Source organism: Mauremys mutica, chromosome 13 (assembly GCF_020497125.1).
Source record: "Mauremys mutica isolate MM-2020 ecotype Southern chromosome 13, ASM2049712v1, whole genome shotgun sequence".
In the NCBI taxonomy this organism is placed as follows: domain Eukaryota; kingdom Metazoa; phylum Chordata; order Testudines; family Geoemydidae; genus Mauremys; species Mauremys mutica.
Window position 1 is genome coordinate 41,381,487 of NC_059084.1, and position 16,005 is coordinate 41,397,491.

A 16,005-nucleotide genomic window follows, 5' to 3' on the forward strand; every position below is an offset into this window, starting at 1 on the left:
CCTATTCAGAGAACACCGTTCCCTTTTGTTTTAAATTGTTCTGTGTAGTTCTCGCTGCATAGTGCGCCACTAGTTTGCTTCAGTTGTTTGATTTAATTTTCTGTCTTTGATTCCCATTGAATGTATGTATGTGTGTGCACATGTGTGCGTCTGCTGCCCCCATTGGAGGGGATGAGCCCTTTCCTGTCTGTGTGTGTGTGCGTGTGTGCACAGAATTTCCAGAAGAATGGTTCTGTGGATATGGCACAGTTTAAGGTATCAGGAGACCTCAGTTCCCACTCCTGTTGAATGGACATTTCATGTAGAGCAACAAGGATGATGCAACGGCCTGTAGCTGTTGCCTAAGAACATTTCCCTACAGAGTTAGTGCTGTAGTTTCTTTCTTTGAAAAAACACGAGATAATCACTTCTGCTCTTCTGGGGCTGTTTGGCAGTGAGAGATTCCATTTGTTTGTCTTTAAGATTCACTTCTACCATATCTGTGCTTGCTTCATCCCAAATGTTTACGGTCACATATCACTGGTGTATTTCATATCATCAGAGAGTCACAGAGTTTAAGGACAAAAGGGACCTCTAAATTATCTCATCTGACCTCCTCTGTCTCACATTGTGTTGGGTGTCATCACACAGGCCCAGAGAGCACTTTAGCCAGGCATCAAATTGAACGTAAAGGAAAAATGTCCCTGGTGGTCCCTGTACCAGGCCACTGAAATGGAGGCACCTCTGGGATGCAGAATGTATAATGCCAGGCAACAGTATTAAACAGATGATTAAGGCAGGAAGGAACAAACACCTTATGCAAAATAGAAACTCTATGCGTGCATGTATGTGTGTGTGACTTGTAGCCCATGAGGTGAGCATATAGCCATGCAATGATGATAGTTATATAGTATGTAAAGGATAAAGGGGTGAGGAACAGATAACAGAAACACAAAAGATCTATATGTCTAGACTTATAAAAATTACTTAGACAGACAAAATGGGTGAGGTAATACCCATTATTGTTGGTGAGAGAAACAGAAGTTGGTCCAGGAAAAGATATTATCTCACCCACTTTGTCTCTTTAGTATCCTGGGACCCAGACAGCTACATCAGCATTGCATGCAAGAATAGCTTAAGCAATTAGCTTAAGTAGAAGGCCTACTAGCCTGAACAGGAGCAGTTGCTCAATGAGTTGGCATAAGGAAGTAAACTGTAGACTCATAGACTTTAAGGTCAGAAGGGACCATTATGATCATCTAATCTGACCTCCTGCACAATGCAGGCCACAGAATCCCACCTACCCACTCCTATAATAAACCCCTAACCTATGTCTGAGTTTTTGAAGTCCTCAAATTGTGGTTTAAAGACTTCAAGGTGGAGAGAATCTTCCAGCAAGTGACCCGGGCCCCATGCTGCAGAGGCAGGGAAAAACCCCCAGGGCCTCTGCCAATCTGCCCTGGAGGAAAATTCTTTCCCAACCCCAAATATGGTGATCAGCTAAACTCTGAGCATGTGGGCAAGACTCACCAGCCAGCACCCAGGAAAGAATTATCTGTAGTAACTCAGATCCCACCCCATCTAACATCCCATCACAGACCATTGGGCATATTTACCTGCTAATAATCAACGATGAATTAATTGCCAAAATTAGGCTATCCCATCATACCATCCCCTCCATACACTTATCAAGCTTAGTCTTGAAGCCAGTATGTCTTTTGCCCCCACTACTCCCCTTGGAAGGCTGTTCCAGAACTTCACTCCTCTAATGGTTAGAAACCTTCGTCTAATTTCAAGTCTAAACTTCCTGATGGCCAGTTTATATCCATTTATTCTTGTGTCCGCATTGGTACTGAGCTTAAATAATTCCTCTTCCTCCCTAGTATTTATCCCTCTGATATATTTATAGAGGGCAATCATATCTCCCCTCAGCCTTTTTTTGGTTAGGCTAAACAAGCCAAGCTCTTTGAGTCTCCCTTCATAAGACAGCTTTAAGTCACAAAACATCACAAGTCTCTGTTTATAGTTTTGTCATAATGATGAGTGTTGCAAACAGCAGATAGTAACCACAAGCGAATGGGAAGCCCTGCTCAATGTGTGTGTGTGTGTGGCTACCCCCCCACCCCATTGAATAGAATGAGATATGCTCAATTTGTGTGTGCACAGGCCCCTGCTGTCTCTTCCTCTTGTGAACAGCCCTAAGGACTTGTTGATGACAACAGGTGGTCAGGAAAGATCCTTAATTTACAGATCATCCAAAAGATATAACTTCCACCAGAAACAGTGCCCCTTTCACTGGGATGGGTCCTTGTGGGTCATCACCAACTCCAAGAGGAGAGCGCCCCCTGCTGATCCACCCTACTCCCTCCCTGCAGCATAGGGCCCCCGAGCACCATTCTGGGGCACTGTGGTAAGCAGCCATTCTTATGGGAGCAGGTCCACTGCTGAGCATCTCAACCAACTCCTTGCAGCACAGGGCCACGTGGTGCCTGGCTCAGGCTCAGGAGATCAGCATGGACCAAGAGAAAACAGTACCTCCCCGAAGTGAGACACCACTGAGCAATTTGCATTATGTCATCCCTTGGATCTATGCTGGAGCACTGGGGTTACTACTGACCCACAGAGGAGAATGTCCCTTAATGAGTCCTCCACCCTATTCCTCTCAACACAGTGACCCCTATTGCTGAACTGGGACATTAGGATCAATCAACCTGAGAAAATCCTACAGAGTCTGTCCCTGCAGCTCAATGCCCCCTTGTGCCACGCTGGGCACTGCTAGAAGCACTGAATAAGGGGGAAGAGTGTCTCAAGTTGAGCATCCCACCCCACTCGCAGTACCACAGTCCCCACTATGGCCGTGCTGGAGTAATGGGGTCAGAACTGTCTAAGAAATGAGAGCGCTCCCAGCTGAGCCCATCACCCCACTCCCTGAAGCACACTACTTCCTAGCACTGCTCAGCTTCCACAGACAGTTTTTTCTAATGTTCCTGGGAACTAGTCCTGATTCTGGTCCCACTGCAAACTTACTGGAGTAAAAGGGAATAGTCCCGCTGACTTCAATGGGCTTTGGATCTGGTAGTCTATGAGGAAAATGAGCCCTATGGTTGGAGCAGCGGAGTCTAAGACTGAGGACTCCTGGGTTCTGTTTCCAGCTCCGGGAGGGGAGTGGGGTCTAATAGTTAGAGCAGTTGGGACTGCGAGTCTGAGCTCCTGGGTTCTAATCGTGGCTCTCAGACGGGAATGGGGCTCACAGTCTGATCATCAGGGAACTGGCGTCATGAGCCTTGGGTGTTGTTCCTGACTCTGTGTTGTTTTTTAACAAGTAATTCATCCTCATCATGTCTCTAGAGAAAAAGTGTCACATGCTTTACCACACTTAGTAAATCCCATTACAATTTTCATCTAGAAAACACACATCCGACAAAGTGGGCATTCACCCACGAAAGCTCATGCTCCCAAATGTCTGTTAGTCTATAAGGTGCCACAGGATTCTTTGCTGCTTTTACACATGATGATGATGATGATGATGATGATGATACCACCTCTTCTGAAATTATTGCCCTAGTGTATTTTGTTTTGTTACAGGTTGATGCAGAATCTTGTTCTTCCTCTGAGAAATATTATAAGAAATTTCCTTCAGGGAGTAGGTCCCAGAAGCCAGTGAATGAAATAACAACACCTCTGTTTCCTTCAACACACGTAGTGTCTGCAGCTGGGGGAGGGAACTATTCTTCATAAACAAGGTAGGTTATCGCTGAATAACTTAAGCCCCCAACCATCCTCCCTCTGAAGTTCATGGACATTGTGCCCCAGTCTGCAACAGGAGCAAGATCATGTCACCGGTTTCTTTATCTGAATTTTCCATAAATGGGCAGAGAATCTTAGTGTTCGTCTGAGGAAATGGGTTTTTTTTCCTCTGTATTCATATCTATGTATCTAGATATTAGTAGATCTACTGGTTTCTAAATCTGTCATTCTGAACTAATTAACAATCATGGGTCAGATCATAAGCTTGACTTCAGTGGTGTTTTCCTAGAATATCAGGGTTGGAAGGGACCTCAGGAGATCATCTAGTGCAACCCCCTGCTCAGAACAGGACAAATCCCCAGGTAGATTTTTGCCCCAGATCTCTAAATGGTCCCGTTGAGGATTGAACTCACAACCCTGGGTTTAGCAGGCTGATGTGCAAACCACTGAGCTATTTCCCCCTAGCTGAAATTCTGGCCTCATAATTCCATAGTGCCCACCAGAATGATTGATTAGCACTAGACATACTCATCATCACACCATGGCTCTATTTATTATTTTTGTTGCTGTTGTTGTTGTTGTGTTGGTGGTGGTGTTTCCTGCTTCTCCCTTCTCTTGTCCTTATTGCCCTCTGGTTCCTCAATCCTTATCATCATCCACTGAATCAAAGCGGAAATGTTGTTTCTTGAGATAGGTCTTTTATTTGGAGCTGAATACAATTGGCTGGGAGAGATCAATCTGATCTCTTTTAATAAGAAAGTCCACTCCTAGGATCCAACCATGATGCATGCATCACACCTGGTGTCCAAGAGTTAAGTGGTCGTCTCTTTTAGCTGAATTTACCTCTACCCTCTCTCTACATAATGAGAGCCTTGTAAATCTGCATCCGATACATGATCCACAAAAAGTGTCTGCAGATATCCACATGCATGGATGTGGATATCTGCAGATATCTGTGGATTTGCAGGGCTCTACTTACCGTGGCCAGGCTGAGGCTCTGAGACACCCCTCTGCCTAAGCCTGGTTGGGGAGAGGTGTGCGGGAGTCGCAGACCATCCACCTGCCCTCAGCGAGGCAGGGATCCTGTGGAGCGGGAACACGGCCTGGGGCTGCTCTCAGCCCCCCACCCCACGGGCAGGTGGAGGGTCCGCCGCAGTCCCCGGATGGATTCCATGATAGCCTTGCAGGAGAAGGAGGGGAGGGTGCTCTGTGCAACTGCCTGGAGGCTACTCGGGCCCCCCACACGGGGCAGGTGGAGCGACCGCTGCAGCTATGCACAGTTGCCCGCCTGGCTCTTACCATGGCCAGGCTATGGCTCTGAGCCACCCCTCCCACCTCCCTCTGGAGCCAGAGAGCCGCACCAGCAGCTGCAGGGAGCCTGGGTCCCTCCATCGGCTCTAGGCAGGGTCTGGGCGGGGCAGAGACATGGGCCAAAGGCTGCTTGGTCCCCCCGCCCAGGGCAGGTGGAGGAAGCCAGGCTCCCCAGAGATGCCATCATGGCTCTCTGGCTCTGGCAGGGGGGCCTGCTCAGAGCCTCAGCCCAGCCATGGTAAGAGCAGGGTGGGAAGCTGTGGGGATCCCCAGTAGACCATCCACCTGTCCTGGATGAGGGGCCAGAGCAGCCTCCAGCCCGTGTCCCTGCCCCCTAGGACCTCTGCCCAGTGCAGGTAGAGGGACCTCACTGCGGCTCCTCACAGCTGCCCACCCGGCTCTCACTGTCAGAGCCCTGCACGCGTACAAAATTTGTATCTGCATCTGCACTGTCATCTGCAAAAAATACTCCACAGATATCCGCGGACATAAAGTGGATACCTGTGCATTTGTAAGGCTCTACACATAATGTATGTTTCTTTTGTTGATTTCATGTTCTCCGTATACTAATGGAGTGTCCAGATGCCTTGAAGAGCTCAGAAAATATCACTCAACTGCCAGTGAAAAGCATCTATACAGACCTTATTCCTAATGGTGAGTAAATTTCTCCATTTATTTAGAGCCCATCCAAATGTCAGCCAACAAATAAAGAAATAAATCAAAACCCCTTCTGAAAATATGGTTTCATCCATATTGATGTTTTCCATGAGAAAATGTTGATGTTGATGGCAGTTTTCAATTTTCCATTCAATTTCATATAGACTCTTCTGAATCGAAATTAGGGGTTTCGCAGTTTCAACTTTTCATATAAATTCAGGGTGAAAACAAATATTGGAATATTGGAATTTCACATTTTCCAGCCAGCTCTGCATTTAGTAGTGCAGTGGTCATGCTGAGGAAAGTACTCACACATGTCAATACAGGTTCCCCAGAGTAGCTCTTAAGAGAGGCAGAAGAATTCCCACCTCTTCCCCAGATCTCGATATTTAGAGAAGAACATTCCCTTTTGTAATAATTTTTTATGTGTAGTGCACTCTGCATAGAGCGCCACTACAGTGTGCTTTAGTTGTTGGATTTAATTTTCTCTACTTCATTCCCTTTGGATGTGTGGGAGTGTGTGTGTGTGTGTTCAATTTCCAGGAGAATGGTTCTGTGGTTATGGCAATGTTTCAGGTATCAGGAACGCTGACTCGCTGTGTAAACCCAGTCTCTTCACCCCTATCATTCCCCTGATCGTTCCCAGTTTCCCCCTTAGTAGCTCACTATGCTTTGATGCGTTGCTTTGAGAGCCACATATTGAAGGTGCTAAGGGTATGAAAAATGTGATATTTGTTATTGCTCATTTTTATTTCAATTCTGTCATTTCACTTATTAGGAAGTTCCTTGTCAACAAGTAACCTTGAAATAAAACATCTGTGGAAAACATCTCTTCTAACATTGTAGGATCTTCCTTCTTGTAAAATTATTTATAGCAAGGTGATAAGACAAAGATCTTCAACTGGCGTAAATCAATATAGAACTTTTTATACCCATGGAGCTGTTAAGATTTACACCAGCAAAGGAACTGGCCCTAGCTCTTCTGTATGTTGAGAGAAACCCATGCATTTCAAATGTGGTGATGATAAAGGCAGGAGTGATTTTAATTGTTCTCTAATTTTTAGGGAAGAATAACATTTTTAGTACACTAAAGGCCAAAATCCCTCATTGTTTTCACCATTTATTTTGCTTCTCATTCTTCAAATGGCTTCAAACAAATTGGCTTCAGCAGCATCAGTTTATTCATGTGAGTAGTCCTCACTTTTGTGAGTTGTAACTGCAGTGGGAATACTTGCATTCGTATAAGAACTCCAGTGATTAAGATCCAAATGAGATCAGAATTTGCTCTCATTTGAGAAATCTTATTAGATAAATGTGGCTAAAGAATAACATTCACAGAGGGGAAAGAAAGAAAGAAAGAAAGAAAGAAAGAAAAACAAACATTGATCCCTTTTTGAATTTTTATGTAGACTGAAAAAAATGTGTTCCAAGAGGAAAATAAAACCTCAGATTCAATATCTTTCTTTGTCACCCCTATAGATGATCTATTCTGAGAATAACCCAGGAGAGAACCGGACCATCTCTGATGTATTTATCCTGGTGGGGTTTTCAAACCTTAAGAAGCTGCAAATCGTTCTCTTTCTGTTGCTTCTGGTCACCTACCTGGTCGCCCTGATGGGGAACCTCCTTGTTATCCTCCTTATAAAGCTAAACCCCTCACTCCACACCCCCATGTATTTCTTCCTGGTGAACCTGTCATTCTTGGAAGTCTGCTACACCAGCAGTGTGGTCCCTCAGCTGCTGATTCACCTCCTGGTGGAGCAAAAGACCATCACCATTGCAGGCTGCGCTGCCCAGATGTACATCATCACCATCATGGGCTTGACAGAAAGCAGCATCCTAGCAGTCATGGCGTACGACCGCTATGTGGCCATATGTCACCCCCTGCACTACAGAACTATCATGAGTGGCTGGGCATGTGCACAGCTCGTGGGTGCTTCATGGATCATCGGCATCTCAGTGGCAGTAGCTCAGACCACATGGATCTTCAGCCTGCCCTTCTGTCGCTCCAACCACATCCACCACTTCTTCTGCGACATCCCACCGGTGTTGAAGATGGCATGTACGGATACATCCAAAAATAAGATTATGGTCTTGACCGTGTCAGTTTTGTTCATCATGGGCCCTTTTTTGTTGATAACTGTGTCCTACATCTGCATTATCTCCACCATGCTCAAGCTGTCATCAGCAGAGGGAAGGCGTAAAGCCTTCTCCACCTGCTCCTCCCACCTCATGGTGGTGACTTTGTTCTATGGAACGGCCCTTTTCACCTACCTGAGGCCCAAGTCTATCTCCACCCCAGAGAGTGATCAAATGATTTCCCTCGTGATCACAGTTGTGGCCCCAGTGTTGAACCCCATAATATACACTCTGAGGAACAAAGAGGTGAAGGGAGCCTTTAGAAAAACAGTAGAGAAGAGCATTTTTTCACACAATTGGAGAAAACAGAGAATGAAAAATAGAGTTAGTTAAAACAGTGGGAATGAGGGAAATTCATAAATGTTCTGCTGAATTACTCCCAATGACCTTCACTTTTTAAATTGAATTGTTGCCATTTGAAAAAATTTGACTTGTAAACCTATCAGGAGAATGTGAAGAGAAACTTTTATTACCAACCCCCCAAAATTTTAAATGTCAAATTAAATAAAAGCTTAAAATGAAAACCCTTTCATAAAATGTTCACCTTGGTTTTTGCAAATTTAACAATTTTCACCAATTCTATCTTGTCTGTTATTACTTGTGAAGCAGAAATGTATCTCCAAACACTATAAGTAAGATTAATTCTGTCTTAAATTGTATTAAACGATGGCAAAACTGATTAAGCCTAAATTGGATGGACATGTGATGCGGTTTCCCACTCTACACTCCCAACAACGTAGACAATTGGATAAAAAGGTAAATCCCACATAAATACTCTCATCTCTGCTTTGTAAATTAATTTAGCAAAGGTGTGACCCTCATACAATAATTATCGGAGCAACAAGCCGTGGCCTGTCAGCGAACACATACGTGTTAAGTTAGTAAACACCCCATTATGTGAATACCGGTCAGTTCTACAAGCTGAATTAGTGTATGTTCTTCCCAGTATTCAGTGCACTCATGCTAACCTACACCCCACACTACCAAGCAACAGTATAACTTAGTATTTAACATAAGCAGATAAGAAACTTGTAAAAGTCAAGATACATTAATTCAATAGCTTAGTACAAATTGTGGGGAACTTTCATGGACCAGGACGTGGAATGCTGTGTCCAAAAGCAAGATACGGAGGGTCATGGGTCAGAACAAGAAATTAAGGAACAAAGTTAAGGGATGAACAGACAGGCTGGATTTCTGTGACATAAAACATAAGACATAAGAATGGCCATACTGGGTCTGACCAAAGGTCCCCAGCCTCTGTTTGTCAGAGGATGGAGATGGATGGCAGGAGAGAGATCACTTGATCATTGCCTGTTAGGTTCACTGCCTCTGGGGCACCTGGCATTGGCCACTGTCGGTAGACAGATACTGGGCTAGATGGACCTTTGGTCTGACCCGGTACGGCCGTTCTTATGTTCTTATGTAATGATCATTGATCTCTCTCCTGCCATCTATCTCCACCCTCTGACAAACAGAGGCTAGAGACACCACTCCTTACCCCTCTGGGCTAATAGCCATTAAAGGACTTAGCCTCCATGAATGTATCCAGTTCTCTTTTAAAACCTATTACAGTCCTAGCTTTCACAACCTACTCAGGCAAGGAGTTCCACAAGTTGACTGTGCACTCCATGAAGAAGAACTTCCTTTTATTTGTTTTAAACTTGCTGCTGATTAATTTTGTTTGGTGGCCCCTAGTTCTTATATTACGGGAATAAGTAAATAACTTTTCCTTATCCACTTTCTCCACATCACTCATGATTTTATATACCTCTATCATATCCCCCCTTAGTCTCCTCTTTTCCAAGCTAAAAAGTCCTAGCCTCTTTAATCTCTCCTCATATGGGACCTGTTCCAAACCCCTAAACATTTTAGTTGCTCTTCTCTGAACCTTTTCTAATGCCAATATATCTTTTTTGAGATGAGGGAACCGCATCTGTACGCAGTATTCAAGATGTGGGTATATCATGGATTTATATAAAGGCAATACGATATTCTCAGTCTTATTCTCTATCCCTTTTTTAATGATTCTTAACATCCTGTTTGCTTTTTTGACTGCCGCTGCACACTGTGTGGACGTCTTCAGAGAACTATCCATGATGACTCCAAGATCTTTCTCCTGATTAGTTGTAGCTAAATTAGCCCACATCGTATTGTATGTATAGTTGGGGTTATTTTTTCCAGTGTCCATTACTTTACATTTATCCACATTAAATTTCATTTGCCATTTTGTTGCCCAATCACTTAGTTTTGTGAGATCTTTTTGAAGTTCTTCACAATCTGCTTTGGTCTTAACTATCTTGAGCAGTTTAGTATCATCTGCAAACTTTGCCACCTCACTGTTTACCCCTTTCTCCAGATCATTTATGAATAAATTGAATAGGATTGGTCCTTGGACTGACCCTTGCTGAACACCACTAGTTACCCCTCTCCATTCTGAAAATTTACCATTTATTCCTACCTTTGTTCCCTGTCTTTTAACCAGTTCTCAATCTACGAAAGAGTTTTGTAACTAGAGTTATTCCTAGTTGAAATGTATAAATTTGGGAGCCTAGCTTCTGTGCAAGGTGAATTTAACAATGATGCACGAGATGGCTTCCTGGAGACTGGTATCATATTGAACCTTTTCCAAGTACTATACTATGATTGGCTTTTAGCAATAAACCCTACTGTCAAGCAATTGACTGTACAATTTATCAACAACAGGCAGCAGAATGCAGCCAATGATGGATGACAGGAAACTAGCTGTTATACTGTATCACAGCAGTGAGAAAGGAGTGACTTAGTTAGCAAGGGCCACTTGCAGAGGTAAAAAATTTAAAGTGGGGGCTATACTGTATAATGGACATTAAGCACAGCAGAAGGTGGGGGTGGGGAAGTGATGGCTATACTGTAGAATGGGCACTAGGGGCAGCAGAAGGTGGGGATGGGGAAGTGGTGGCTATACTGTATAATGGGTACTATGGGTAGCAGATGGTGGGGGTGTTAGACCCGCAGCAGGAGTCACCCTATGAGATAGGGGAGCAGACAGATACCGGACACAGGGTTGGTGTATAATCCACAAATATTCTTTATTGCTTACAAAATAAACTACTCAGTCCACATTCATAACCCAACCAAGCACACTACCCCAGATTCTGAAGATCAGAACTGAAGTCCCGATGGCCAGTCGATGTTCAGTCTGATCACAAGGTGCTGGGAGCCAGCATTACCACATCTTAATCTAAAAAGGGCTCTGGATCCACAAACGACTCCAAATTGTGAGTGTATCGAATATCTTTTATAATCCACCCCATCACATCATCAGTTATCTGGGCAATTTCAAAAGACAGTTCTGTCAAATTGCCAAAACCCAAGATGTTTAGAAATAGTCGCAGGCCCGAGATTTTCCTCTTTCCCCAGTTCTTGTTTACAACTGCAGCAGATACATTGCAACAGGTACATTGTCAAGGAATGTTATTCCTTATCTGGCATTTCTCCATCTTTCTCATAACAAAGTGGGGTTTTTTTTGTTTTTTTTTTGTTTTTTTTAATGCAAACACCTCTTGACCGCAGAAAACCTCAAATTCTTGCATCCAGTACACTTCATCCACACTAGGCATATAACATATTACATGGATATCTATCTATCTATCTATCATCCCAACAGTAGTGGGGAAGGGGTGGCTGTACTGTATAATGGGCACTAGGGGCAGGACAGAATGGGGTGAGGAAGGGGCAGCTATACTGTATCATGGCCAATAGGGGCAGCAGAGGGTGAGGGTGGAGGTGGGGTGGCTATACTGTAAAAGGGGCAGTAGAGGAAGCAGAGAGACATGGCGGAAAAGGGATGGCTATACTGTGTACTGGGTACCAGGGGCAGCAAAGGGTGAGGGTTGGAGAAGAGTCAAGCGATGGTCCATAATGATGTCAAAGACTTTGCTTTTTCAGCTCCTGCAGCTTTATACTCTCATATTCTCACAGAGCAGTGTATTTCCCTGTTGTCAGAGCTAATCCCCAGCCTCAGAGCAGCGAGGAAGATTAATTAATAGCAAGGGAATTCATTACTCCAACAGTGTAGCTATTTGCTTCTGCAACATTTCCCTGTGTGTTTTGCTGAACTGTTCCCCTTCTACTTGTGGGTGTGGCCAGGGCAGGAGACATTCCTGGACCTGGCATGGTCCTTGATCATTTTCCATTCATCACAGTTCAGAGTTGGCTTGATTTGCAAGGGGGCTGAGGTCTCATTGACTACAGTGGGAAATGTAGGAGTCAGATGTTGCTGTAAATTAGCCCCACAGGTTTGATAAGTGTCTGGAGAATAAGGACACAAATAATTCAGCTTTGGGAGCAGAACCTTTTCCACCTAGGCCTCTGAACGGACATTTCATGTAGAGCAACAAGGATGATGCAACGGCCTGTAGCTGTTGCCTAATAACATTTCTGTACGGAGTTGGCATTGTCGTTTGTGTCTTTGAAAAGACAGCAGATAATCACTTCTACTCTTCTGGGGCTTTTTGGCAGCTAGAGATTCCATTTGTTTATTTTTAATGTAACCCTTCTGCCATGCTGAATTGATAGCAGCAAGGGCCAGGTTCAATACATAGGGGTCCCTTCCCTACAACGTAATGCACACCAGCTCAGGCCCCCACCCAGTGACCTGGAAAAATCTTACACACACATCCCTGGGCGCCTCAAAGAGGCAATATTTCCCCTCTCGCAAGCACAGAATCTTGGTGTAGCAGAAAATGTTTAATAACATGAGATAAACAACATAGCATTAGATTGGGAAAACACCTCAACTAGGCCATGTCCTTTTCCCTGGGCTCTTAAGTCCAGCAACCCCAAAATCACCCCAAGACTCCAAAGTACAATACCTCAAATGTCTCAAGAGTTCAACTACCCAAAAATCACGCACAGTCCCAAAAGTCCCGCAACCCAAAAGTCTCTGTCCTGGGTCAGTGCAGCCCCAGAGTTCAAGAGTCTATCTGCAGGGGTTCCCCCCACCCCGCCAGCCTAGGTAGAAAGGGGCATCTTACGTGGTCCGGGGCCGACTGCCCTGCCTCTCCGTGGGATTCTGCTTCCGCCTTCCTCATGAACTGCTCAGCTCCGCTCCGCTCTGCCAGCTGCTCTGCCCGCCCAGCCGTCCCGTGAGCCTCTCCAGCCGTCCCCGCAAACTGCTCAGCTCCGCTCCACTCTGTCAGCTGCTCTGCCCACCCAGCCGTCCCGTGAGCCTCTCCAGCCGTCCCCGCAAACTGCTCAGCTCCGCTCGCTCCGTGGGCCGCTGCAACTGTCCACAAACTGCTCCGCTCTGCTCCGCAATATAGCTTCAGGCTTCCCTACTAGTTAGCACAGCTCTTTAGTGATTTCAGCTCTTAGTGATTTCAGTTTATAGTAGGGGAGCCCCAGTGCTGGTGCACCATTAGCCCAAAGTGGGTTCAGCTCAGCAACCTGTAACTTAGATTCTTAAGGGAATCAAAAATCAACTCTGATATTCAACGGTGAAGAGAGGAGGAGATGCAATTGGTCATTCCGGCTCACACAAGGAGCCCACTCCCTGGTCTAGCGAGTGCCACTCAATTGATGGTGAGACTCCCTGTCACAAAGCAGTTTCACAGTTTCTCATCCACACAATCAAGGTGACAACACTCCACTCCTCCCGCCCCAACAACACAGAAACTGGGGATCCCACAGCTGCCAAAGCAACCATCCCAGGCTGCCGTGGGCTATGCCAAGCGGGGTGGGTGTGCCTATGCAAACATGATCAGCCCCTGAAATTCTTTTTCACACTTGCCATAATTCACCACCAGATGTCAGGGTAGAGCTCATCCTGACTCTGCTTACATTAAGATAAAATTCCATCATATGTGTGCTTGCTTCATCCCAAACAATACTGGTCACACATCACTGATGTATTTCATATTATCAGAGAGTCACGACTTTTAAGGACAAAAGGGACCTCTAGATTATCTTGTCTGAGCGACTCTGTCTCATGTTGTCTTGGGTGTCATCACACAGGCCCACAGAGGACTTTAGCCAGGCATCAAAGTGAACATAAAAGAGAAATGTACCTGGTGGTCCCTGTAACTGTGCACTGAAATGGGAGCACCTCTGGCATGCAGAATGTGTAATGTCATGCAACACTGATAAACAGATGATAAAGGCAGGAAGGAAAGAACATCTCATGTAATATAGAAATTGTGTGTGGGTGTGTCTGCATGTGAAAGAGAGAGAGAGAGTGAGAGAGAGACTGGAAGCTCATGCAATGACTATATAGCCAGTCAATAATGATAGTTATGGAGTCAGTAAAGGATAAAGGGGTGAGAACTGATAGCAGAAACACAAAACACATATAGATCTAGACATAAAAAATTACTTAGAAAGACAAGGTAGATGAGGTAATATATTTTATTGTTGTTGAAAGAGACTGCAGTTGGTCCAGCAAAATATATTACCTCATGTACTTTGTCTCTAGTATCCTGGGACCCAGATGGCTATAACAGCACTGTATACAAAAATAGCTTAAGCAATTAGCGTAAGTAGAAGGCCTTATAGCCTGAACAGAAGGAGTTGCTCAATGAGTTAGCATAAGTAAGTAAACTAACAATGAATGTAAGTTTACTGTTTTGTCATAATAACAAGTGTAATAATAACAAGAGCAGATAGGTAACAACAAGGGAATGAGACCTGCTGTGTGTGTGTGTGTGTGTGTGTGTGTGTGTGTGTGTGTGTGTGTGAGTGTGTGACTCTCACCCCCTGCTGGAGGGAATGCCCCACGGAGTCATTCATGATCACGGGTGGTACAGAAAGATCTTTCATTTACAGCTCATCTGAAAGACATAACTTTCACCAGAACCAATGCCCCCTTCCATGGTGAGGGGTCACTGCGGACCAGCACAAATACCAAAGGGAGAGTGCCATCTATTAAAACACCCTACCTACCCCCTGCAGCACAGGGCCCCCGTGTGCAATTCTGGGGCACTGTGGTAAGCAGCCATTCTCATAGGAGCAGGTCCACTGCTGAGCCTCTCACCAAACTCCTTGCAGCACAGGGCCAAGTGGTGCCCAGCTGAGGTACAGGAGGTCAGCATGGACCAAGAGATAACAGTGCCCCCCAAGTGAGACCCCACCCAGCTCCTCGCAGCATGCCATTGCCATCCCTTGAAGCTGTGCTGGAGCACTGGAGTAAGTACTACTGCCCCACAGAGGAGAACATCCTGTAATAAGTTCTCCATCCTGTTTCTGTCAGTACAGCGCCCCCTACTGCTGAGCTGCGACATTGGGATCAATCAAGAACATCCCACAGAGCCATCCTTGTATTTTAGCACCCCCTAGTGCTACACTGGGGTATTGCTAGCAACACTGACTAGGACAAGATTGCCCCAAACTGAGCAGCCCACATCACTCCCAATAGCACAGCCTCTAGCCCCCAATGGCCATGCTGGAGTAAGGGGCTCAGAACTATCTAAGAAATGAAAGTGCTCCCAGCTGAGCCCATCACCTCATTCCCTGAAGCACACTACCCCCTAGCACCTCTCAGCTTCCGCACAGAGTTTATTCTAATGATCCTGGGAGCTCGTCCTGATTCTAGACCTGCTGCAAACTTACTGGTGTCAATGGGAATAGTCCCACTGACTTCTATGGGCTTTGGATCTGGCTCTATAGGAGGGAAATGGGCCCTTTCATTAGGGCAGTAGAGTGAGGACTCCTGGGTTCTGTTCCCAGCTCTGGAAGGGGAGTGGGGTGTAATGTTTAGAATAGTGAGAATTGGGAATCAGATCTCCTGTGTTCTAATCATGGGTCTGAGACAGGAGTGGGGCACACAGTCTGAACATCCGGGAACTGGAGTCATGAGCCTTGGGTGTTGTTACTGACTCTGCGTCTGACTCTTTGTGTTGTGTTGCGTTGGACAATTCATTCTTCTTTCCAGACAAAATAGTATCACACAATTTACACCACTTAGTAAATCCCATTATGATTTTCATCTAGAAAACACATGATGATGATGATCATGATGATGATGATACCACCTCCTCTGAAATAATTACCCTAGTGAATTTTATTTTTTTGCAGGTTGATGCAGAATTGTTCTTCCTCTGAGGAATATTACAAAAAATTTCCTTCAGGGACTAGGTCCCAGAAGCCAGTGAATGAAATAAAAACACCTCTGTTTCCTTCAACACATTTTGCGCTTGT

General features: G+C 45.1%; 1 protein-coding gene across 1 annotated transcript; it reads left to right on the forward strand.

The window, feature by feature from the left end:
- The first annotated feature begins 3,575 nt into the window (after positions 1–3,575).
- Positions 3,576–8,222, forward strand: LOC123348814 (olfactory receptor 10A4-like). Its single transcript, XM_044986457.1, has 3 exons — positions 3,576–3,722; positions 5,613–5,691; positions 7,174–8,222. Exons 2-3 carry the CDS (start codon positions 5,689–5,691, stop codon positions 8,164–8,166), a joined length of 996 nt encoding a protein of 331 aa, XP_044842392.1. The 5' UTR covers positions 3,576–3,722; positions 5,613–5,688; the 3' UTR covers positions 8,167–8,222.
- The last annotated feature ends 7,783 nt before the right edge of the window (positions 8,223–16,005 follow it).